Source organism: Helianthus annuus, chromosome 2, assembly GCF_002127325.2.
Source record: "Helianthus annuus cultivar XRQ/B chromosome 2, HanXRQr2.0-SUNRISE, whole genome shotgun sequence".
In the NCBI taxonomy this organism is placed as follows: Eukaryota; Viridiplantae; Streptophyta; class Magnoliopsida; order Asterales; family Asteraceae; genus Helianthus; species Helianthus annuus.
In genome coordinates this window covers 155,919,735-155,946,670 of record NC_035434.2, presented here as the reverse complement: position 1 = coordinate 155,946,670, position 26,936 = coordinate 155,919,735, and the positions used below count along the sequence as shown (strand labels likewise).

General features: G+C 36.1%; 4 protein-coding genes across 4 annotated transcripts; 2 read left to right on the top strand and 2 right to left on the bottom strand.

The window, feature by feature from the left end:
- Positions 1 to 711: 711 nt before the first annotated feature.
- Positions 712 to 6,922, top strand: LOC110904418 (T-complex protein 1 subunit gamma). The gene is made up of 13 exons (XM_022150268.2): positions 712 to 889; positions 2,157 to 2,218; positions 2,404 to 2,476; positions 2,621 to 2,688; positions 2,792 to 2,861; positions 2,960 to 3,028; positions 3,110 to 3,181; positions 3,292 to 3,365; positions 3,517 to 4,179; positions 5,099 to 5,224; positions 5,328 to 5,432; positions 6,092 to 6,166; positions 6,480 to 6,922. The coding sequence occupies exons 1-13, from the start codon at positions 865 to 867 to the stop codon at positions 6,666 to 6,668; spliced, it is 1,671 nt and encodes a 556-aa protein (XP_022005960.1). The 5' UTR covers positions 712 to 864; the 3' UTR covers positions 6,669 to 6,922.
- Positions 6,923 to 8,655: 1,733 nt separating this feature from the next.
- LOC110907610 lies at positions 8,656 to 10,039 on the top strand. Its single transcript, XM_022152564.2, has 2 exons — positions 8,656 to 9,094; positions 9,267 to 10,039. The coding sequence occupies exons 1-2, from the start codon at positions 8,656 to 8,658 to the stop codon at positions 10,037 to 10,039; spliced, it is 1,212 nt and encodes a 403-aa protein (XP_022008256.1).
- Positions 10,040 to 15,313: 5,274 nt separating this feature from the next.
- LOC110904417 (40S ribosomal protein S17) lies at positions 15,314 to 16,047 on the bottom strand. The gene has a single exon (XM_035984950.1). It carries the CDS (start codon positions 15,921 to 15,923, stop codon positions 15,492 to 15,494), a length of 432 nt encoding a protein of 143 aa, XP_035840843.1. The 5' UTR covers positions 15,924 to 16,047; the 3' UTR covers positions 15,314 to 15,491.
- Positions 16,048 to 25,200: 9,153 nt separating this feature from the next.
- Positions 25,201 to 26,577, bottom strand: LOC110904416 (histone H2A). The gene is made up of 2 exons (XM_022150266.2): positions 26,255 to 26,577; positions 25,201 to 25,652 (listed from the first exon to the last, which is right to left on the bottom strand). Exons 1-2 carry the CDS (start codon positions 26,462 to 26,464, stop codon positions 25,410 to 25,412), a joined length of 453 nt encoding a protein of 150 aa, XP_022005958.1. The 5' UTR covers positions 26,465 to 26,577; the 3' UTR covers positions 25,201 to 25,409.
- Between the last annotated feature and the right edge of the window lie 359 nt (positions 26,578 to 26,936).

Sequence of the window (26,936 nt, the reverse complement as noted above, 5' to 3'; positions counted from 1 at the left end):
AAATATGTATATGTATACATAAAACTGAAAATTACATTTAAAAGCCCCGATCCGATTAATCCCGAGTAGTCGCTAGTCCCCACCTCACCGACCGACTAGCGACTGGCGAGTTCTCCAACCTTGTTTTTATGTATTGTCTTCATGGGAGGCTTTGATGGTGTGCGGGGAGGACCTCCGCACAAGGCCCACGATTTCGAGGGGCATGCGATTTAAAAAAATCTGATACATATATGTTATTTTTTTAAATAATAAACACATACCACTTTCAGTATACGCCCATTTACAAATCAGTTTTTATGGTTTAGAATTTAGCCTACTTGGAATTAGGTTTATTAAGCCAATACTGATTTGATCTTTTTTAGATAAAAACAAAACATAACATAAGGGCATATTTTTTCAATCTCGAACAGGGTACATGAATTCTCGGAGACGCCTTTGATTGTCTTTTACACTTTTTTTGTAATTGTTTTTTTACGTATTGTGTTTTACATTTTTTTAGTAATTATCTTTTACGTATTGTGTTTTACATTTTTTTTTGTAATTGTCTTTTACATGCGTTTTATGAATCTTCTGTTGTCTTATTACACGTTTCCGCCCACCGCACGCCGCCGCTGTAACGCGCGACAGGCAAAATACTAGTTTATAAATCCTTTTGGAAAAACGAATGGCCCATTTAAATAAGCCCATGTGTGCATTATCTTGGGCCACACACAGTCCAAAAATATCGCCGCTGCAAGTACTGTAAACCGCCCCTTCTCGTATTTTCTGCATTTCAAAAGAAATCAAACACAGAAACCCTAGACTTAACTCCGTCATCTCCGACCACCGATCCCTACCGTTCTTCTTACACTCACATCTACAGCTATGCAGTCGCCGGTTCTCGTTCTCAGTAAGTCCGTTATTCTCGCACTCACACGCACATATGTCATATATCCAACATCATATGTTGTGATCTCGTGATTTGCTACGGTTTTTCTTCATAACTCTAGTGTTTTTGTTAGCTCACTCTAATCTAGTTTTGGCACTAGTCTCACATTTCAGAGAAGTTATGAATCCATTAGGTTTAGCATGTTTAGAACTCGAAATCCGGCTCAACTGTTTAAATTTGCTTTTTGTGGTTTTGGTGACGGTTTTTTAACTGGATTTAGAGATTGTGAGAGTTTAGTGGTGAAATGTTATGCATATGCTGGTAGATATTGTGTGTTTGTGTGTGTGTGTGTTCTCAGAGATTTGAATCACATGGTTTAATGTGTATTTTAATGGTACTTTGAATTTTGGTCTAGAAGGTGTATATATGCATAAGTTGAGTTTTTACAGTTTTTTAAATGTGTAATTGATGTCGTCGTTTATTTACTGTTGTCATTATTCATTTAAGCATCTGGTAGATTTTGAAATCTGTAAGTCTCACTGATTGAAAAGCCACTAGATTATTCCGTGAAAGTTAAATCTGTAAGTTGAGTTTTTACAGTTTTTTAAATGTGTAATTGATGTCGTCGTTTATTTACTGTTGTCATTACTCGTTTTAGCACCTGGTAGATTTTGAAATCTGTAAGTATCATTGTTGAAAAGCCACAAAATTATTCTGGGAAAGTTGAAACGCTTATTTATTTATTTATTTTTTTTACCTTTTTATTGTGAAACAAGTTTGCATGTCTACACGGTTTATTATCTCTTTCCAGGGTGTTGAATGTTGATTTTAACTTTGTTACTGCAATGCTGTATTATAATCTTGTTTTATATTGTTTGGTGGTGTTATTTTTTTTTTAATTTGTAAGTTCAAATGAGGTAAATGCTTGAGCGATATTATTTTTAAAAGGATCGTTACTGGGAGTAAAATTTTATTACTATATGAAATACTGTAATGTTTTGGATTTGAAGGAGTACAAGTTTCAACAGTGAGCTTTGTGTGTCCCATATGGCCATATATCACTTACTACACTTACTTGCGTTCATGAGTTTTTTATACTACACTTTTGTCTTCATATCTTGTAATTCATCTCAACTTACATGACTTTAAATATGAACACATCACTCAAGACTTTTAAAAGTGATTTAGGAAGGGTGAGCTTATATGGGTATGGTGGGAATCAAGGGGAAATAGATTATAAACTTCATTTGAAATGAGATCTCATGTGTGTACTATTTGAACTGTGCAGAGGATTCGCTCACTCGTGAATCTGGAAGTAAGGTGCATCATGGAAATATCCAAGCTTCTAAGGTGCATACAAATTTACTTGTTGTGTATTGAATTATTGTCAGATTTCTTTAAGCATGTCGCTTCTGTTAGACTATTGACTGTTAGTTCATCTATGTAAAGAAAATGTGAAGTTATACATCTTATTCAAAATTGATGACTTTCTATACTTTGGGTGATCATGAATTTATTTTCTTTCTTGTTTATAGGCCGTGGCTGATATTATTCGTACCACATTGGGTCCAAGGTCAATGCTAAAGATGTTGCTTGATGCTGCAGGAGGTGCTTATTTTTTTATTATTATTATTATTATTATAATTATTATTATTGTATTTCAACATGTTGGGCTTTTGTGTGTGTGTGTGTGTGTGTGTATCCATAGCATTTTAATGCGAGGTTTAAACTTTTGGTGATATATTTTTATAGGAATTGTGGTCACTAATGACGGGAACGCCATTTTGCGGGAGTTGGATGTCGCTCACCCAGCTGCAAAGGTATTTTTAAATTTGTAATTATCATATCATTTTCGTTTGTCATTCACTCATTTACGTTCGTTGTGTTTTCTAAATCATGTCTTTATATAATAATAATTTTCAGTCGATGATTGAACTAAGTCGCACCCAGGATGAGGAAGTTGGTGATGGAACTACATCAGTCATTGTTCTTGGTATACAAAATCATTTTTCTCTCAAACTTTAAACATCAAACAATTTTATTTTACACTTTTTATATTTACCCTCTTTTATTGTTAAATTAAAAATCTAGCTGGTGAGATGCTTCATGTTGCGGAAGCTTTCATAGACAAGAAGTATCACCCCACAGTTATTTGCCGAGGTATCTTTTTCTTGACGTCTAAACTATTTTCGTAACCTCGTAAAAGTTGCAAGATACAAGTAAAGAATTATACATTTGCAGCTTACAACAAGGCTCTTGAGGATGCTCTTGCTGTGTTGGACAAAATCTCCATGTCTATTGATGTGAACGATCGTAAGCTCCCCCATTGCTGTTTTTAATGCTCCATACATATTAAGTCTCAGAAGATTAATAATTGAGTTCGCTTTTCTGCTGCTTTTTTTTCCTCGAAATTTGCGTTACAGGTTCGATGATGCTGGGATTGGTGAAGAGTTGTATTGGCACAAAGTTCACCAGTCAATTTGGAGATTTAATTGCAGTGAGTATCTTATTATTTTTTTATTATTAATTTTAAAAAAATTTATTTTACGCCACCCGTCGATCTTGCCACCTCTAGTTTTTTTTCGTAGACCACACATTTACACATTCAATTGTTTTTGTGTTACTGACTATAATCTGTCATCTTTTAGGATCTAGCACTTGACGCAACGACAACGGTCGGTGTCGATCTAGGCCAGGGCTTACGAGAAGTGGATATCAAAAAATACATAAAAGTCGAAAAAATCCCTGGTGGCCAGTTAGAAGATTCCAAAGTCCTCAAAGGTGTTATGTTCAACAAAGACGTCGTCGTGCCCGGAAAAATGAAACGAAAAATCGTAAACCCTCGTATCATCTTACTCGATTGCCCTCTTGAATACAAAAAGGGCGAGAATCAAACAAACGCCGAATTAGTCCGGGAAGAAGATTGGGCCGTACTGTTAAAAATGGAAGAAGAATACATCGAAAACCTGTGCGCGCAAATACTCAAATTCAAACCCGATTTAGTGATCACCGAGAAAGGGCTTAGTGATTTGGCGTGTCATTATTTTAGTAAAGCGGGAGTTAGTGCAATTAGGAGGTTAAGGAAAACGGATAATAATCGGATTGCTAAGGCGTGTGGAGCGGTTATTGTGAATAGGCCCGATGAACTTCAAGAATCAGATGTTGGAACTGGTGCTGGGCTTTTTGAGGTTAAGAAAATCGGTGATGAGTTTTTTGCGTATATTGTGGATTGTAAAGATCCGAAAGCGTGTACGGTTCTTCTCAGAGGTGCCAGTAAGGATCTTTTGAATGAAGTTGAGCGGAACTTGCAGGTAAATCTGAATTCGGCGGGTTGTCGTACGAGTCGGGGTGGAATTATTTGAAGCATTCATTCTCTTAAAAGAGTTTACGTTTTTTTATAAATATTTAGTCGCAAATATGTTTACAAAAACTAGATTATTTCTATAATACTAGATAGGGGTGAGCAGAAAGCCGGAAAAACCGAATAGAAAAAACTGAACCACACAAAAAAAAAAAAAAAAACTGAAAAAATCCTAACTGAAATTTACAGTTTGTTTCGGTTTTGCATTTTATGAAAATCGAAAAAAGCGAACTGAACAACACAAAAAATCATTTATTTTATATATTGGTTTAGAGATTATAATATTTATTCTTGAATGTTAAGTATTTATAATTAAAACATTAATAATTAAAACATTAACATGTTTATTTATCTTTGAATTGATTTATCCATTGCCTACAAGAAATAACAAAAGTTAACATAAAAATTAAATGATTTTCAAAGTATTATAAAAGAGAATGTCTTAATATAAACTTTGATAAGAAGGTTAGGTACTTACGTTTATGTGAACAATAGTAATTAAATTAAAAAAGGTTTAATGGATGATTAACATAAATAAATGTAACCATCTAAGAAAGATTCTTAAAACTTGGATTATATCTTTATTTTTGAATCTTACTTAATTTTGTTCCAAAAACCGAAAAACAGACTTGTTGCTAAAACCGATAAAACCAAAACCGAAAATTGAACATTTTGGTTTTGCCATAAAACCAAACAGAACCATGCACACTCCTAATACTAGGTTTTGAAAAAACAATTTAAAAGATAATACACATTGGCCGACTGAAATATTATCCCAGTATTAGACTAGATTTTTTGAATAAAATGGTATAAAAGGTTTTATGCAATAAAAATACACTTTTGACGTAACCTTTTTTTATTATTGGTAGGATGCTATGTCAGTGGCTAGGAATATTCTAAAGCATCCAAAACTTGTACCCGGTGGTGGTGCAACTGAGTTGACCGTTTCCGCTACACTGAAGCAGAAGAGCTCATCAGTTGAAGGCATTGAAAAGGTTTCTTTTTGTAATTTGTATACTTCTAGAACATATCATTCTTTTCCTCGATAAATATAAGTTGTGAATATTGTTGATGTTAATTTTTTTATTTTTGAAACAGTGGCCTTATGAAGCTGCAGCTGTGGCATTTGAGGCTATTCCAAGAACATTGGCACAAAACTGTGGTGTCAATGTTATTCGAACCATGACCGCACTTCAGGGAAAGGCAAGTTACTTGTTTTCAATAGAGAACTGTGTGTGTGTGTGTGTATATAGGATTAGGATCAAATGAGAACCAAAGTGAGATTTGCGAACCCAGAGAACCACTGTCAACCATGCAAACTTTTTTTTTTCGTACTTTTATTTATATGTTCCTAATCTTGACTTAAATAAAAGAAAAACTAAAATTATATGTAGATTGATGGGTTACATATACGCACATCGTAAACTACACATATATGTGTATATTCGCATGCTACATATATGTATATCATCAATCTACATATGTTTTGGGTTTTTTTTTAATTATTATTTTTACAATAATAACCAATTAACAAAAAAATTGGAAAAAAAAAATTAATTGGTTAACAGTGGCTCCTTACCCTATACATATATAGTGAAAGTTTTGAATGCAAATGGGTTTTAATGTGCGAAGTGAGAAAATAACGTGCGTAATTAGGGTTAAACCAACCCATGCATAATTTGAGTGTAACCCATGTGTAATTTTCATGTTTGATAGCATACGGGATTTGAATTTTGTAACATGCGTATTTTAAAAATGAACATGCGTAAATTGTGATTGCAATTTTACATGTTATTCCTATATATATGTGTGTGCCTTCATAGAGATTTGTGATTACAATTTTACATGTTATTTCATTACAGCATGCAAATGGAGAGAATGCATGGACAGGAATAGATGGGAATTCTGGTGAAATTGCTGATATGAAAGAACTAAAGGTGCAAATTCCCTCTCCCCGATTGCGCCGTTATTTATTATGATATTTTTTCTCATTATTTAGTGTTTACATTTGGTTTTAAAACGGCGTTTTCAACTCCTTTACTTGTGAATGAATCGATCAGAATTTAGTTGAAAGTGGAAGAACATGTTTAAAGTTTCTTAAAGTTAACACATTAATCATGGCTTTTTGAAAGATTTACACTACTTGTCTAAATCTTGTTTTTGTAATCGTAGTTAACACGTTAACTATTTTAATTATGTACTCAATATTTGAATAAATATGTTTATCATTTTGGTTTTATGTTTTGGTAGATTTGGGATGCTTATAACGTGAAGGCTCAGACTTTCAAGACCGCCATTGAGGCCGCTTGTATGCTTTTAAGAATCGACGATATTGTAAGTGGAATAAAAAAGAGACAAGCCCCCGGAGCTAGCCAACCATCAAAACCCACTGTTGAGACAGAAGGGGACGCTGATAACGAGCAGATGATTCCCGAGTGAAGAATAAACATTAATTTGAGTGTTCTTGGGAAGTTTTTCACTCGTTTTAATCACAATTTCTTGTGTGTTTTATTGTTGCTAAGGCCTAAACTATTTAGTTAACTAAAATTTTGGTATGTTATGCTTTTGGGGTGCTTTGCTTTTGTCTTTAGTTTTCATGACCCACCTTGAATCTTAGTATTTGATGTTCATTTTGATATGTTGACATTATATGATAGTTAGCAGTTGTACTCAGTAACATGAGTTTTGTTTGATCCGGGAAAGCGGCTTTTGGTCAACGATTTATCTATCCTTACAAATGTTTTGCATCTATATCTCTTGTTGATATTGTGAGAAGATTAAACTGTTTTACCTTTTATTGTATATTTGCTATGCTAACAAATCTAGAACTGTAATAAATTAATCATTATTGGTCAAAAGCAGAGTTGTATACGAATAGAGAAAAGACTGTATTTTTAAAATTTCAAAGTTTATCTCTAATTGCGAAATAATTCATTTGGTTATTTGATGTGATGGAGATGAGAGGGTTGATTCATTTGTTGGTATGGCTATGTGGATGAGCGTGAGAGGAGCTCGGCCATTTGGGCACCACACTAATGGACCACTGCGCCTTTGATTCATTAGCGGGGCATAGGGAACATAAACTTGGTTGCAGTCACGGGTGTCGGAGCTTTTGGGGAGGTACTTTTCATCCGATTTATTTTATTCAACCAGTCCATAAGCTCCATGATACGAACCGACTCACATCAGGGACTATTCGAGAACGAACTTGTAAAAGTTGAGACTATTTATAATTTTAAAAAGTTAGGGACTAAAGGTGAAAAAATAGCAAACCATAGGGACTATCTAGGCATCTAACTCCAAATAAAATATATATTTTCAGCCACATAAGTGGTTTTGGCGCAATCCAAACCCGATATTGTAACAGAAGCATAAACCGAATGCAATATAGTTTAATAATAAATATATGTATACAAATAATTAATAATTGCAGAATTGGCTCATATGGCTGACAATTCTGACACGAACACGATCACACGACACAAACCTACACGAAGTTAACATGTTTTGTGTCTATAACAGGTCGACATGATAAGATTTTTTTAATTTCGTGTCGTGTTCGTGTCTTAACAGGTCATGTCAGACACGATATGACATGTTAAGACTTAAGACCATTATACAATACATGTTAAGACCTGTTAATAGCTAAATATCAAACATGTAGTAACATATCGTGTCCATGTCTTAACATGCCGTGTTGGTCTCTTAACAGGTTGTATGATACGTTGGTAATTTTTTTTTGTGTCTTAACAGGTCTTTTCGTGTAACCTGTTTATTATCAGGTTCGTGTTTGTGTTTGGAAAATCTGACATGATAAGATTTCGTGTCGTGTTTGTGTTTTTACTTGTATCGGATTCGTGTCTTATCTTGTTTGGGTCTTACCAGGTTGGGTTGACACGATATGCCAACCCTATTGGCTCACACTCACATGACTATTACACACCTTAGTGAGTGTAGGGGTGGAACCACTCTGTGTACGTGACATATATGTGGCAACACTTTATACTCACATTTCACGTGACCATTGAGGAGAAATGAGAGAGAATGGATTTTTGGTGTTGCACTTATTGGCCAGCTTTATGTGGCAAGCATTTGGTGAAGGTCTTTAATTCAACTTTGCCTAATGATTAGACCATTGGGTGTGGGGAACGGCAGTGGGCCGTCCCACCCCTTTAGGTCCGTCAAACACTGCCCCCTTGGGGCCCGGCATGGCATTTCCGTCCATATTTGGACGTTGGAGACGGGCCGGCAATTTTGAATGTGGTGGGCCCTTCAAACGGTAACTTGCAACATTTTAAAAAAAAAAAAAAAAAATTTACCCCACCACTATAAATTCAACCCCTTTTCACCCCACTTTTTTTACCAAACTACTCCCACTTTTCTCTCATTTTTATAAAAAAAACCTCTCTCAACCTTTAAAAAAATTATGGATCCCTACAACCCAAATAATCCCAACTCAAGTTCACACCCATTTTCGTCATCCGGCTACACACCCGTAATGGACAACGCTTTTGCGGGTTACCAACAAATGTCAAACGCTTTCAACCAATACCCGTTCAACCCAATGCAAATGCAACCCAACATGTCGTTCAACCCATATCAAATGCAACAACCCAACATGTCGTTCAACCCATATCAAATGCAACAACCCAACATGCCACAAGCACCTCAAACACAAATCGAGGAACAAGATGATGAGATAGAGGTTGTGCCAGAAACACAACCTGAACCTTCAAAAAAGAAAAATAAAAAGGGAAAGGGTAAAAAGGAAGACGCACCGGGCAAACAAATGCAACAATGGACAAAAATTGAGGAAGAGGCGTTGGCGAAAGCATTTATTAACTCTGGAACGTCTCCTATAGTCGGTAAAATATTATTATTCTTATATTATTATTGTTATTAAATATTATTTGTACATTATATTTTTATTGTTATTATTAAATATTATATGTATATTTTTATTGTTGCTTGTTAAATATTTATTTGTACACTATATTTTTCTTACAAAATATTATTATTATTGTTACTAACTTGTAGGTAACAATCAACTAAGCGATTCGTTTTGGCAAGAAGCCCTTGATACATTCCACGGGCTTATGGAACAAGGCGAGTACAGAACCATTGATTCTATCAGCTCGAAGTGGCGCAAGATGAATACGTTGATCAACCGCTTTTGTGGGTTTTATAACACAACGCGCGCCAACAAACCGAGTGGGTGGAACCACAAAAATGTTTTCAATGAAGCGGTGCGTTTATACGAAAATGAGAACAAAGCTTCTTTCCCACATGTCCGTGCTTGGCTAGTTGTAAAGGATCACCCAAAATGGAAGGGATGTCAAAATGAGGTTGCACAAGCGAAACGAGCAGCGAAACGGTCTAAAACTTCCGAGTCAGGAAGTTATAGCGTTGGAGGATCAACCGGTCGTTGCCAAATAAATATCAACGACGAGCCCGACTATGAGGAGGAGCCGATTGAAGATGGAGAACGTCCCCCAGGAAGGGACAAAAGTAAAAAAATAGCGGCTGAAAAAAGGAAACAAGCCGCATCAGGAAGTGGTGGTGGTTCGAGGTTGGAAGGTGTTATGGCGGAGTTAAAATCATTCAAGGAAATCTTTAACGACAGGCAAACCGAGAAGGTAAATATTAAAAAAAAACTAGCCGAGGAGAAGCTAAAAAAGCAACAAGAAGCGCAGGAGTTAGAGGAATGGAAAATAATGACCACCGACCTTAGCTCCTATCCACCGGAAGACCGTCCTATTTTACAAATGATGAAGGACAAAATTAGGAAAAAATGGAGTGGGGGAGTGTAGTTTTAATTTAAATGTAACTTTAGGTTTTTTTAAATGTGTTTTTTTTTAATTTAAATGTAACTTTAGGTTTTTTTTAGGTTTTATTTAATGTAACTTTAGGTTATTTTTTTTAGGTTTTATTTAAATGTAACTTTTTTTATTTTTATTTACTTTGTTTTCATTAATTAATTAAATCAAATAAATAATAATAATAAAAAATATGAAGGAGGAGCATCCCCACACCCTTGGATAGTCTCCAAGGGGAAGGTCCTTCTCCTTTGCCTATGTGGCGCTTATGTGGAGGATAGTCCTTTGGAGACTATCCTCCCCCATACCTTAGGACTTCATTTGGGTTTTGACAAATTTGGGGTAGCAAAGATGCAATCAACCAGAAACCACTCAGAGACCCAACCCAAACTTTATTGAACCCTAAAAGGTACTGACCACAAGGATTACACCAAAAGAAAAGACACTACAACTCACTGATCTCTCAATTCTCAATCTGAACGATTATCAACAAGACAATCTTCAAACACAAGAATCTCACAACTATGTCTTGATTCAAGACGGAACAAGACTGAAACCCTAACTTTAGAGAGAGAAACGAGAGAAGCACTGATCTAAAAAATATCTGAATTATCTTTTCAATGCTGCAAAATAGTCTTCTTTCATAGTGACCCACTTGTGTAATAACCGGGTAACCCGAACTTGATTAAAACATACTCTGTTGTTATAACAACCGTTGTTATAACAGTCTTCAACAGCAGCAGCCCAATAGACTTCAACAGCAGCCCGAACAGCCCATCTGCCTTTTATCTTTAACGAGCACATTTCAGCTTAAAGCCCACTTGCATAAGTCCCTCAGTTAAGCAAATAAAAATATTAAAAAACATTTTATAAAATATAAAACTGGTTGTAAAATATATTTTAACAGGTTTAAATCTAAATGACTTGCATAAAATGGAGACAGTTCTAGTCCCAAACCACCAAGTTGAAACCATCCACCCATGGTTTCAAAGTTTGGGTAAAGGCTAGAAAAGTTAAACCACTAATGCTGTTTGTATCATTGGATAGAACATGCAAGAAGTTGTGAATATTGGGGGTGGAAGCGAGCCGAGCCCGAGCTCGGCTCGATTCGAGTTTTATTTCTAAAGCTCGAGCTTGACTCGTTCAGTATTTATTAATTATAACTATTATTATACATATAATTTAGTTATTTTTTTATATTTATATAAATGGTAATTATTATTATATAAATATGTGTTTAATATATTAATAAAAAAATATATAAACAGAAAGCTCGTTTAGGCTCGCGAGCTGGCTCGATTCGGACTTGTTTACTAATGAGCTTGTTTTTAGGCACGGGCTCAAGCTCGAGCTCGTTTAAGCTCGGCTCGTTCGAGCTTTTTTCTCGAGCCGAGCTCGAGTAGCTCGCAAGTAGCTCAGCTCGTTTGCACCCCTAGTTGTGAACTTGTGATATACATTTATAAATTGGATCACTGATTATAAGAAACTAAACTCTAGTTATCATTGTTTAATGACGCCAACATGGATGATCCTTAAAGAGTGAATATATGTTTGTTTTTAAGGAAACTTTTATAAAATGACTATGGTACCTTTATATTTATAAAACGACTATGTTTGATCAAACCCCCCTCCACATCTACCATAGACCTGGGATCTAAAACAAAGTGCTACTTCTCGCTACCTTATCCACGAGCAACCAACCCATAGTGAAAGATTGAAATCAAAGTTCATAGAAGAAAACGTCAAACATAACAAAGATCGAAAATGTCATGAAGATAATGTCGTCAAGTGGCTTGAGAGTTCACTGGCAAGGGGGAGCCAAGAAGGAGAAGAAACGTCAGGACAACAAAGTTGTAAAATTACAACTTTATTTTGAGCATTTTGTAGGTGTTTCACGACAAGTAACATTTTTTTTAACGACAGCTAGTCCTATGGACCATCTGTTTTATACGTTAACGAATAATGATATATAAAGTTGCTCATACTCAATGTTGTAAAAATCTGGATTAATCAGAAATTGGTGGCTCACCATTAAATATCGCCTAGTCGGACCAAATCTGCCCATGGGTTTTTTTATAATTATTAAGTAGTTGATATGTTATAAGTTATATTATTTACGTTTGAACCATGCTATATGGACTATAAGTATGTATGTGTGTGTAAATATATGTATACAAAAGTTTGAAAAATTAAATGTAAAAATTCAGTCTGTTTAATATTCTACAAGCCAACTAGCGTCTAGTGACTTTTAGAACACTACTCATACAAACCAAAATAAAAACAACCATGCAATAAAAACCTTTGGTACATCATTTAACTACCATTGCATGTTTTGTAGGTTAAAATGTTCAAAATCATGGCACTTGGTCAAAGAAAAAGAAAAAGAAAAAAGAAGCCCCTCTTTCGTTATAAAGGGGAAAACGCGCTCTGATCACAAAAGCCAAAAAGAAAAAAAAAACTGAGCTTCAGACACGCGCGCAAGGCGCCGAGTATTCATACAATATTAATCAACTATTTAAAACAATACTTACCAACTCTTAGGGGCTTTTTGTTTAGCTATTAACAAGACTCTTAATAATTCAGACCTCTTACCGATTCAGCATTTAATGGTTCAGACCTCTTACTGGTTCAACACTTAATGGTTCATGGTTCAAACTCTTTGTTAGACTCTTTGTTTCACGAGCAGATGTCTGAACGATTAAGCATTATACTGGCTCTTAATGGTTCAGACATCTTACTGGTTTATCACTTAATGGTTCAGGCCTCTCATTGGTTCAAGACTTTACCCATTCAGATCCCAAACAGTCCCTTAATGTTGAATACTAAAACTTGTTAAAGAAAAGAGAATCATGTACAACCTAATAGGGGTGTGCATGGGTCGGTTTGGTTCGGTTTTTACTATTAACCATAACCGCTAGTTCGGTTATAGAGTTTTGGTAACCATAACCATAACCAAACTTCGGTTTCGGTTAATCGGTTATGAAGTCGGTTATGGTTCGGTTTTGGTTAATTTCGGTTAAGTAACCAAGCAAGGTTTGAAATAAATAGGGCTGTGCACGATTTGAACTTAGCTTGAGCCTATTTTATAAGATAACGGAGACTAAACTTTTTGGTTAAACTACCGACTTAGGGTTCTTTTTAATAAGGTAATTCTCAAACAAAAACAATTATGGCTATAACACCTTAGTTCTTTATCAAAATAAATGACATCTACATCAAGATCATTTTGTTACTAACATACTTTTATCTTAGAAAAAAAACCCTCTATATGGTTTTGTAAAACACAAATCCATTACATAAAATTAACATCACAAGTTCGGTTCGGTTTCGGTTATATCGGTTAACCAAAGCTTCGTAACCATAACCATAACCGACTGAGCGGTTATACAAAGTTTCATAACCATAACCATTGGTTATATTGGTTATCGGTTATTAGTGGTTCGGTTATGTCGGTTATGGTTCGGTTATCAGTTATGGTGGTTAATTTACTCACCCCTACAACCTAAATAGGTTTAGGCACAAGTAAATAAGCACATAACATGTTAACTCCCTTTTGTAATACGGATAAGGCTATTTGCAGACAAACAAATCATAAAAGCGTATAACTTGCAGACATGTTATTATTCCATATATAAATAAGTAACTTTTTCATGCATAAACACTTGTAACTTATGTTTTGGGGATTTTTCAAAAAAAAACTTGATTTTTTAGTTTTAACCCAAAGATTTTTACCTTTTGCAATTTTAACCCTATAAAATTTGTTTTTTTCACATTAACTCAAAACTTTTCGTTATTTGCTATTTAACTTCACAACTTTTGTCAATTATACCTTTCGTCTTTGGTTTAACGTTTTTACGTTCCGTTACGTATAGTTCTAAATTTTTTGAGTTAATACGACGCAACGTACGAGTGTGGTTCAACTTTTTTATGTTTTGTTTCAAATTTTGCAAGTTAACATGGCGTAACGTACATGTGTGGTTCAACGTTTTTACCTCTCTGTTTTCATATTTGACAGGTTCGTCGCAACACGCAGATCCTAGGTCGAGTCAGTGTTGGTGGTCGATCACGGTTGTGTGACATTAGTACTATTTGACACCGTTCTACGGCCCGCCGCAACGCGGGGTGTGCTTTGGGGGTTTTCCAAAGAAAAAATGGTTATGCATATGGTTGTCGTAACCTTGACTTTAAGGGTTTTCCAAAAAAAATTGATTTTTTTTACTTTTCACCCAAAAGTATGTCATAAATTACATTTAACCCAAAACTATTTGTTTTTTTACTTTTAACACAAAACTTTTTATCTTTTGCAATCTATACTCACAACTTTTTTACTTTCAACTTTCATCCTTTATAGTTTTCATTTTCCGCAAATTTTCCGCTTTATGCTTGGTTCTAAATTTTGTGACTTAACACATCGCAACATGCGTCTTTGGTTTAACGTTTTTACGTTTCGTTCTAAATTTTGCGAGTTAACACGATGCAACGTGCGTGTATGGGTGAACGTTTTTACATCGTCTATTTTTTTCCTGTTTGACGGGTTTAACATAACGTATGGACCCTAGGTGGACTTAGTTATAACTAAAGAATCCCCGCCGCATTCCGGCGGGTCTCAATTCTAGTTTTACATAATTTAGCAAAATAACAAATCTCAATTCTCAAAGCAACAGTCAAAGCCCCAACTCTAACCACAAAACAAATTGTCAAAACACATTTCCACAACTCCCAACATCAAACTTTAGTCCATAACGGCAGATCACAGAAACCACAACATTTTCAATCAAATCACTAAAATCTAAATAAATCCAATCAGAAAAACCAAAACTTAATCAATCATATCACAAAAAAATTATAACTTATTTAACCTAATTTAGCTGAAAATGAATCCATAACATTACCATTGCACATAACATACTTCTAAAAGTCAAATCATTAATCCAGAACATCACATTTTCACATCAAAGAAACCAAAACATACCCCATTCAAAAATCTTAATTTCCAAATACACAAACAAAATCTCAAAACACATTACCATTGCAAATAACATAACTCTCAATAGGGATGGGCAAATGCTACCAGGTACTAGTATCGAAACATTTTTGATACCGACTTTTGACGTTTGTCGGTACCAGTATTTACCCTTAGATACCAGAACCGTACCAAATATATACAGGTACCCCGTACCAGTATCCATTTTTTGAGAGTTTCAGTACCGATTTATACCAAGCTCATGCCTAATTCTCAAAGTCAAAACTTTAATCCATAACATCAAATAACATAAACCAAAACATATCCATAATCAAAACCCTAAAGATTCCAAATCTCAAATAACATAATCAATGCAAATGATAATAAAATTCTCAAAGTTTTAAACTTTAATCCATAACAAAACTCAAAACATCTTAAACATAAAAACCCTAATTCAAAACCAAAAACAGTACCATTAAGCTATCAGTACCTCCTTCCACCACGTGCACCACCATAACCACCAGGAATCCCACCGGAAACCACCGGCGTATCCTCCTTGAGCACAATCCCCGGCATCTCACTCATCCCAAGCGAAGCCAACAACTCAATCGTCTCCTTATCAACCTCAATCCTATCCACTTTAATTGCGGATTCATCCGGAACAAAGTCCATGCGCCTCTCTCTCTCCTCCTCCTGCAGCTTCAACGAGATCCCTCTCACCGGACCTTTCTGGATCCGCTTCATCAGATGCGTTGAGAATCCAGCGATCTTGTTCCGGAGCCGTTTCGACGGAATGATTGCAACTTCTTCTAAGATCTTCTTGTTTGTGTGGAAATCGAGTGTCATTTTTGAGTAGTACCGTTCGATTACTTGACGAGAGGATTTCTTCACGGTTTTGGTGCGGACTCGACCCATGGTTTGCTGCTCCGGCGATGTGTAACTGCTCCTGCTCCTGCTCCTGCTCCGGCGATGGTTAGAGGATAATGTGTGTACCTAGGGTTTGTTTGTGGGTGGGGATGATTAGGGTTTGTTTGTTATAAGTGTGTTGAATGTGGGCTGAAAGTTGGATTTTGTTGGTTAGAAGTTAGACCCAGCCCATAACATTTACAAACCTGTTTGGCCCATTATGTCATATCTCATAAGTATGTGAAGTTTGAACCATCTATGATTCTTTAATAGTAGATAAAGGCAGTGGTGAGCTCGGTATCGGTATTGAAAGTATCGGTATTGAAAATACTAGTACCAAAATTCATCAAATATGGGTACCGGTACCGAAAATCTTCGTTACGGTACCTGTATTTGAAGGCAAAATTCGGTAAAATACAGGTACCGTACCGAAAACGCCAAAAAGTGGGTACCGATTCAGTATGGGAAATTCAATACCAGTACCTGGTACCAAATGCTCATCCTAAGATAAAGGTGTACAAAACGTCAAAACCAGTTGGGGCTTAAACCGGTTCACGTTGTAAATCAGTTAGTTTTCTTTTTTACTTGGGATCAAATCGGTTTGGCTCAAACCGGTTCAGGTTAGGGTTGAAAAACCTAAACCATTCATATCGATTTTGATTGAGTTTAAACAGGGTTGGAGCGTAACACCAGCTTTTTTTTTAATTGGGCCCATACCGGTTCTGGTTGGAACCAGCTCTCAACACAAAAATCTTGAACATATGCCAAACCGCTGGGTTGGGTTGGGTTGGGCCCGGGTTGAAAACCAATTCATTGGGCCCATACTGTTTTTTTTTTTTTTACAAATCGGTTTTGCACACCGATAAACGAGTCTTGAGTAACTTGGTGGGCTCTTAATCGAGGGCCAGTGTTATCAATGTTTGCATTAATATAGGTTCGTTTTTGTATAATAGGCTTCAACCCAAAATATATCACAACTAGTATTATATCTATCTGGTAGACGGACATTTCAATGTAATTATGACATGACTTTTTTTTTTTCTTTTCATTCGCACAAAAAAAAAAAAAAAAAAAAAAAAAAAAAAAAAAAAAAAACCCAAATCAAGTGATGTCTTAGCAAGTTTGTCACGATGAGTAGTTTTGGCTAAAATTTGGTTTTCATTTTATGAACCGCGAATGGATCTTATTCATATAACAACGGTGTCTAGCAAGAAGATAAAAACCCAACAAAAAATACACCACATAATCGAATACATCTCCCTACTTTTTACCCAAAGAAATGACTCACTTTTAATCTCTTCTAAGACCGTGAGGTATGGTGGGGCGGGGGTTTGAGGCATGGGTTGACACGTGGACTTCGAGGGGCACCGCTGATCAGTTGCATGTTGGGTTGGTATGGCGGGGCATGGCTAGCCCGCGTGGGTTGGCCACGCGTTATAATTTTTTTTTTCAATTATTATAAAAATATACACAAAATTAAAAAAACAGTCTAGCCACCTATAGCCTAGCCAACCCAGCCAATGAGAGCCGGCCACGGAAGACCGCTAGGCCTGGGCTGAAACCCCCGCCCAAGGGGCCACGCCGAAACCCAAGCCCACCCGGAGTGATGACTTAGGCGTTTGTACCCAACACACGCCCCAACCCCCGCCCAATACCCCCATAATCTAAAGTCTTCATTGAGCACACCTCCTGGTTGCTAAAAACATAATCATTCATTTTAAAGTTATAGTATATAGAGTCATATTCATAGTACTTGGTTTAAGTTATAGGATTGGTAGATTATATGGTACTTGGTTAGGTTATAGGATCGATAGTCGATAGATTATATGGTACTTGATTCAGTTGACACTACCGATACATTTCCTCAAATCATGAATCAAAATGGGTAACCCCTATGGGTGGGTTGTAAGTTCAATGTCTAGTTTTAAACCACTTGAGCCAAAATCAAGTGGGGTTGTTATTATTTAAAAATTAAAATTGTTATTATTTAAAAATTAAATCGTACCGAATTACATATTTAATTTGACTAAAAACCAAAATCGAATTGGGTTTTCACTTCCAAATCCAACTTTAATACAATTTTGTTTAGCCCAATCTAGTCCAATAACAAATAATGGTTATCCCTCTTCGTTGATTACTTCAAACGCTCCATCAGCAGTAAGCTTTTTAAATCTAACTGTTGATTTCAACTTTTCATGTTTAAGTGAAATGAATTTTGATAAAAACTAGCTTTGTTGAAATCTGACATCGATTTCGGATTGTAATAAGAGACTACGAAAACTCACATTTGTTCATTTCCTTGCTATAAATTTGCAACATCTTTATGTACAAAGGTTCAAAGAAATTGACATTACACTTTTAACCCAAAACTATTTGATTTTTTTAATCTTAACACGAAAATTTTCATATATTGCAATTTAACCTCGTAACTTTATTACTTTCAACTTTAGTCCCCTATACTTTTCATATTTCGCAATCTTTTTGTTTACATTTCGTTCTAAATTTTGCAAGTAACACGGCGCAATATGTGTGTGGTTCAATATTTGTACGTTTCGTTTTACGCCCGTACAAAATTTTACGAGTTAACACGACGCAACGTGCGTGTGTGGGTTAACGTTTTTGCGTAGTCTACTTTTTTCCCCTTTAAAAAAGGTTTGTCGCAAAGCGTGGGTCCTAAATCGACTTAGTTATTATTTTCTTTGTTTTTCGTTTCGGTCTAATTTATTTGCACACACCGCAACTTCAGTGTTGGTAGTCCCTAGAAATGGTGTGACATTAGTGCTATTTGGCACGTGTTTATGCCCCCACCGCAACGCGGGAGGCTTAATACTAGTTTTTATCTAATTTCAAATATTGTCAATGAAATTTGAGTCTGATTTCACCATGAATTTGATAAAATCATGCATTTCATTAAAAAGAACCAAAATGACATCATGATTGGAATAAATAAGGGTCCTAATGTTAATACATGGCAAAAACTTATTTGCACATGGTGTATACGGGCCGTATACAGTTATACGGCCCGTATATAATATAATAAAATAAAACTAACAAAGTCTGTGCCTTCAGACTTTGTCAGTTTTTTTCATTCCATACGGGCCGTATAACTGTATACGGCCCGTATACACCATGTGTAAAGAATTTGCCTGGTCGTATACAATGGATACGAAAAATGTATACGGGCCGTATAACTGTATACGGCCCGTATGAAAAGAAAATTAGATTTTACCCAAAGTATTTAATGGATTTAAGGTGTCAATCACACGAGACATTTTACAGTCGTTAGGTGGTCAAATCTTTCTAAAAGTAGAAAAAAATAAAACTTTAACAAGTAACAAAGATTGAAAAACAAAAAAACGTGTCGTATGACTGTAATAAAAAGGAAGGGTGAGGCATTTGATGAGAGTTGTAAGGAGAAGCGTTTTAATCACTTGTTTTCAACGGGGATGTAATGCAATGATTCTGCTAGTGGTCGGGCTTCCAATGCTTACACATGGTGATAAACAACGCTGATATGAACCCAAACCAACTGCTTTGTCTTGAGTCGTCGGGAAAACTTTTCCTCAGGGGAGGGTGAGTAGTATGAGTCTGAGTCCATTGTGGTTTGTGAATGTTTCGAATCATCATAGAAGACATGTCGGGTTCTGCTAGAAGAGTATAAGGATTTTGTTGGTTTGTTTCCAAGTAGGGTTTAGAATGTTTGAAGTATACTTGGTTCAATACCAACTCTTCTGAAAGACAATAATACAACGTTCATGTATCACAAGGAATGACCGATCTAAGGCAGAGAACCTGATTTAGATACACAAATTCATCACCGGTTTCTACAGCACAAGCACATACACAGTTTGTGTAGAGATCTTTACGTACAAATTTGCATTATCCTTACGGTTACAAATGAAGTATTAAAAGATGTTAGTTTCTTGACAATATGGTTTCTCGACAAATGAAGTATTATCTGTCCTTGCTGCCTCTTCGGTTGGTAAAAGACATAGGATGGTTTCTAATACAGGCTATTTTAGAGAAGCGTTGGGATTCAAGGGTTTATGAGTAAAAGATGGTAGTTTATTGACAGTATGGTTTCTCGACAAATGAAGTATTATCTGTCCTTGCTGCCTCTTCGGTTGGTAAAAGACATAGGATGGTTTCTAATACAGGCTCTTTGTCAGTTGTGGTTGATTTATAGCAGGAGGTTATGAAACGAATATATGTTGATGCGAATTCACAACATCCTTGCTTTATTCTCTTTAATCTATTAGAACGATCCTTGTTTTGTCACGTACATGCGTTTAATTCCCAACATCATCTGTTCATCATTGTTCTTGAAGATGAAGATGAAGATGAAGAAACGAGGGTTTATTCTCATTAATCTATTAGAACGATCCTTGACTTGAATTTGTGGATTTCGGTTGGATCAGAAAAACTTAACAAGAGAATCAACTAAAAAAATACAATTGATTACTCGGTCGAATAACCGGTCCGTTAAAGTTGAGCTTCCTGATGCAACTTTCACAGTGGTACCAATGTCCTACTACTACAATCCTTCCAACGCCTAATTCCGATACAACCCTCGATGTTGATGAGTGAAAGAGTTAACATTCAGATTCAGATTCAGGAAACAGATGTTTATGAGTGAAAGAGTTAACATTCTGATTCAGATTCAGGAAGCAGATGTTTATTAGTGTTTTGAGAAACTAACAAGGTAAACCTGAATTTTCAAAATTTTAGATACTTACTTGAATCGTTAGCAATGCTAGATGTCATTTTGGCTGAACCACAACCTATTACCATTTTTTACCAACAGTATACGGGTCGTATACTGTTTATACGGCCGTATACGACTGGTAAAAAATATTTTTACCGATCGTATACTATGTATACGATGATTGTATACGGGTCGTATATTATTATACGACCCGTATACTATTGGTAAAAACTGAAATAACTGAAAATAACTCGCCATTCTCTTGCATCTGTATACGTTGATTGTGGATTTAAGTTGCAAGAATTGTGTCTGTCGCATGGACTTAGACTCATACTACTAGCAGAACCCGACACGTCTTCTGTGATGATTCGAAACATTCACGAACCACAATGGACTCAGACTCATACTACTAGCAGCAGAACCCGACACGTCTTCTGTGATGATTCGAAACATTCCGAATCACTAGCAGAAGAACCCGACACGTCTTCTGTGATGATTCAAAACATTCACGAACCACAATGGACTCAGACTCATACTACTAGCAGAAGAACCCGACACGTCTTCTGTGATGATTCGAAACATTCCGAATCACTGCCATTTTTTCTCTTCCGGTTACCAGGCCTATCATCTCCGTCTATGTTTGGTTTCAGCTACTGGAGTGAAATATTTGTTGGAATTTGTGGATCAATTGAAATAACTGAATACAACCGGTCAAATCACACACTATATAAAGTGTAAAGTTATCGTGTGTTGTAGCTTGTAATAGATTAACTAGACTCCTCAAGTTGTCATTCATAACAACTAAGCGTCTGGAGAAGAGTATGTTGATATAGGAGAGTTTTTGATGCAATTTTACAAGCATTTTACAAGTTCATCACCGGTTTCTACAACACAAGTTCATCACCGGTTTCTACAGCACAAGTTCATCACCGGTTTCTACAGCACAAGTTCATCACCGGTTTCTACAACACAAGTTCATCACCGGTTTCTACAACACAAGTTCATCACCGGTTTCTACAGCACAAAATCCGTACCGGTGATTGTTTATCCATACTATTCTTCATAGCCATATTCCCACTCACAAGTTGTTGATACTGAGCTTCCTGATACATATCGTTCGTAAGAAACTTTTCGTGCACTGAACCTTCAGTTGTGTACTCTTCAATCTTCTTGAGTATTTTTCTAACTTTATGCTTGCATCCACCACAGTGAATATTAACTTTGAGTGAAAGAGTTTGGAAACCGGACGGTAAAAATGAAGTAACTGTTGGAATTTGTGGATTTCGGTTGGTTCAGAAACTTAACAAGAGAAGCAACTAAAAAAATACAATTGATTTCTCTTCATGTTATGGAGAATGTTCTAGAAATTGAAGGAAAAGATTTGTTGAAATCAAATTCAACAGAGATAACTTAATACAACCGGTCAAATCACACACTATATAAAGATTACAGAGGTTTTTACCATATGTATACGGGCCGTATACGGTTTATACGACCGTATACTCTCGGTAAAAAAAAATTTACCGATCATATACAATGTATACGAACGATGTATACGGGTCGTATATTGTTATACGGCCCGTATGCTATGGGTAAAAAATGGTAAAAATTGGTTTATTCTCTTTAATCTATTAGAACGATCCTTATTTTGAGAACTTGATTCTGATTTAAACAATGGAATTTGTGGATCAACAGAAATAACTGAAAATAACTCGCCATTCTCTTGCACTTGTGTCCGTCACATGATACAAGACGTGTCGGGTTCTGCTAGAAGAGTATAATGAAGTAAGATTCTACAGCACAAGCACATACACAATGAAGTAAGATTCTTCAAGTTTGCACATTTTGAGAAAATACCAATGTGTTTGTCAGCTTCGTCAACACACAAAGTGACAGAATGATGTGGAAAAACAAGGACCAGATGTCGATTGTTGAAAGTTTGAACTGATTATTTGTTATCAGGTGAGTTCCAAGCATTTTATCGTGTGTTGTAATTTTAATGAAGCAATGAAGATTGAATATGCACTAGGGTTTTTTCTCTTCCGGTTACCAGGCCTATCATTTCCGTCTACGTTTGGTTTCCTCAATGCAGAACCATCAGCCATTATCTGCCCTTTTTCCTTTGGTTTCTGGTTGATTTTGAGGGTGAGGGTTTTGCATTGATTCCTGCGCTCCAATCATCTGCTTCCTGAATTGAATCTGAATCTGAAAGTTAACTAGACCCCTCAAGTTGTCATTCGTAACAACTAAGCGTCTGGAGAAGAGTATGTTGATATAGGAGAGTTGAACCCAACATGTATTCTATGATGATTCGAAACATTCCGAATAACTAGCAGAACCCGATCCACTTACATTCAAATAACGCTGAGAATCTACAACGCTTATGGCCAGATTCTTTCCTTCAATCTTGGCAAAATCAATGTCTGCTTGTTTTATTATCACGAAAGTACTGAACAACCGAGATAGGCACAATAACAACAACAGCTTTCCATGATTTGGAGACTGATCGGTGATTTTACTGGAAGCCGTTTGATTATTTCCTCTTGGATCTCGAAAGGCACGTTGTCTGACATCTTGATTTTGATTACCAACTCACCATATCAATTTCTAGGTAGTTAACAACGCTAATTAGAAAAAAAACGTGATTCATATACACAACGGTCTATTTGCTTCGTCCACTAGAACTATTTGTGTATGCATTGTTTTGGTAGTTAACAACGCTAATTAGAAAAAAATCTGTAAAATTAATCATATCGATTGCTATAACAGGATGGATGTGACACACACAGATAGATAAGTTGTCACAGTTGTCAAGACTGTTTGTCGGGTTTCCAATGCTCACACAGGGTGATAAACAACGCTGATACGAACACATGTGTTTCGAAATAGGCTTTGTTCTTGGTTTAATGAAGTTACACGTAACATCTTCTTATATTCAGATTTAAACAATGTCCGCCTCAACTGAGATAACGGACATCCATCAAGCTCAAAAAGAAAACTTGTGTTTCCCATAGTCACAAAAGATTGCGGTTTGTATTTCGCATAGCCACCGTTTCCGTAGTAAAAAACGGTTGCGGTTTGTATTTCGCATAGCCACCGTTTCCGTAGTAAAAAACGGTTGGGCTTGCACATTCAATCTTCAATACTTCATTAAAATACCACTAGTAGAAGAACCCGACACGTCTTCATGTTACGGAGAATGTTCTAGAAATTGAAGGAAAAGGAAAAGATTTGTTGAAATCGAATTTGACAACTATGACAGCTTATTAAAAGTAGCAATCACCTCCAATCATTTCCTGGTCAAATCACACACTATAAAGTTTAAAGTTATCGTGTGTTGTAGTTTGGAAAGATGACCGAATAGAGATCTGAATAACAAACTGTGGAGAACTTGTTTGTGTCGGGTTCTTCTGGTAGTTACTTGATCAACGGACTGATCGGTAACGTTACTCTACTTGTGCTCCGATTTAAGCGGCGTGTTCCGATCAACGTTGTTTAAAGGTGATGAAGAGTTTAGAAATCCTAGAATGATGGTGTTTTTACGGGAAAAAACGTGATAATTGAAAAACATCAATCTATACGGCCCGTATACAGTTATACGGCCCGTATACATTTGGTAAACATCAAAAACCTCAGAAATAAATCCTTTGAGCCGTATCCTTTTTATAAATCGTATACACTTGTATACGGCTCGTATAACTATATACGGGCCGTATATAATAAAATCAAAAAAAACATTCTCTGCGCATTTTCCTATTCAAAAACATTCTATACAGGCCGTATATTTTGTATACGGCCCGTATACACTAGAGATGTGAAAATAAGATCTAGGGGTGTGGGAATAATGGGGGCCATAAATAATCTGTACTGTGTTAATCAATGGTCATATTTCTAACACAAATTTCATTGACAATATTCAGTTTTCTATTACCATTTCATCTCCAAATTGTATTGTTGTCTGTTTATGCACAAAGTGTCTGTTTATGCACAAAGTGGTTACAGTATATTTAAGATTTGAACATATAATTAGTATCTAAGGTTCTTTTAAGCAAACAGTATCACTTCTAGTAACAACATTATAATGTTGCAGGTTCTCCATGTGTAAGTTCCATTATGCCGCTTAGAAAATCTGCATGTCGTATAACAACTTTTCACCGTGGTTACACAAGACACATATTTCAATTTTTCTACCTTGGTAATCGCTACAACATATTACCAGAAAACTCATAGAACCAACCAATACCCTACTAATCGATAATATCAAATAAAGCACAAGCTTGCGTTGAGCGGATGACCTTTAAAAGGATAAAGGCAGAAAACAAATTGAAGGTGAACTCAAAAGCAAAACCTCCTCTAGAGGGACTCAAGCGTTACACTCAACCGTTCGTCCTCTACAAAGCTCAAGTTGGATCTCCCACTCTTTTACAGTTCAAGCTCGATTCTGGTCAACGAGCGACTCAAATCACTTAAAAGGTTGTAGTGGAACATCAAATAAGGCCAACTATCTCAACATGATCCAAACAAATACCCTAACAATCATCAATTTTCAAGAAACATATATAACCAATTGAGCAAACAATGTAGTACACATCAATCAAACACTTGTTCAAAGGATTTCATAACTTCAGAAATTTAACAATTTTCATTTAGAAAAAGAGAGATTCTTCTTCTTTCTTCACACCTAGGTCCTAACATCAACATAGCATCACAATACAATCCTACTAAATCATCCCTAAAAACACAATAAATTTGATATACCCTACATCACCATGGAAATGTGGATAAACAAACTAAGCTTTCTTCGGAGATTTGGTTGGTTTAGCCGGAGATTTGGGTTCCTTTGCAGCTTTGTCATGAGACTTCTTTGGCAAAAGAACCGGATTGATGTTTGGAAGAACACCCCCATGAGCGATTGTCACACCCGCAAGAAGCTTTCCAAGCTCATCATCATTTCTCACAGCCAACAACACGTGCCTAGGGTTGATTCTGTTCTTCTTGTTGTCTCTTGCAGCATTTCCAGCCAATTCCAAAACCTAATCATCCCAATTCCAAAATCACAAAAAAAATAAATCACAAATTGCAAAGAAGCGACCGATCAATTACTAAATGCGTTTAATCATTATTTCAATTTCTAACCTAAATTTAGATTCACAACATCAAGGAGACTAAAATCCAGATATCAGAAACTACTCACAAACGATCAATTGCTAAACTCATTCAATCAACATCTCAATTGTTAGCCTAAATTTAGATTCGTAACATCCGATGTCACAACCTAATTCATCAATGGGACTAAATCTAAAATAAAACTCAGATCTTATAATCTAAATGCAGAAGGATCAATAACTACACTCATTCAATAATCATTCCAATCGTTAACCTAAATTAAATAACTGTAACATCAACGAGGCTAAAATTCAGTTATTACAAACAATTTGCAAAACATCAATTACAAAATTCATTCAATCATTATCAATTCGTAACCTAAATTCAGATTCGAAATATTAAAACCTAAATTACATTCGAAACATCAATAACAGTACAATTAAACGATGAATTACTACATTTCCTGAAGAAAAACAAACAGTATGTATGTAATTGATGAAATTATGAAGGAAATCAGATAGCAAATTACCTCAGCAGCAAGGTATTCAAGCACAGCAGCGAGATAAACCGGAGCACCAGTACCGACTCGTTTCGCGTAGCGTCCAACCTTGAGGTACCGGCCGATCCTACCAACAGGAAACTGCAAACCGGCTTTAACGGACCGTGTGACCGGTTTCTTCTTCGGACCGCCTGCTTTCCTTCCGGCAGCACCTTTCTTCAACTTTCCACCGGCCTCCATGACAACTTTTGTGGAGAAAATGGATTGAATGGTGGTTTTCCGGCGAGTGTTTGTTTGTAGAGAGAGAGATAGAGAGAGAGCGTGGAAATAGGGGAGGAGTGAGAGGTTTTTTTATACGGTTTTCTTTGGTTTGATGATGATCCTTGTGGTTTTCTGGTGTGGGGGTTGCTGGCCGTTGGATTGGGGTGATCGTGGGGATGCTTTGGTGATTCGTGTGAGTGGGAGTTGGCCAATTAGAGTGTGACATCTGGGAAGGTTGGTTCCTTTTTTAAATAATTTACATTTTTGTTTCTTAGGTTTTGTCAAGTTTTACAGGTTTGGTGGCTCTAAAAAAATTGTTTGGCTGTAGGTTAATTAGATATTTATTACTATTTTAATAATAACTAGATTTTTAGTGTCGCCGCGTTGCGGTGAACATCTTTTCTTGTTTAGTCTGTGTTTACATGCGTTTTGAACACTACGAGCGCGTTGC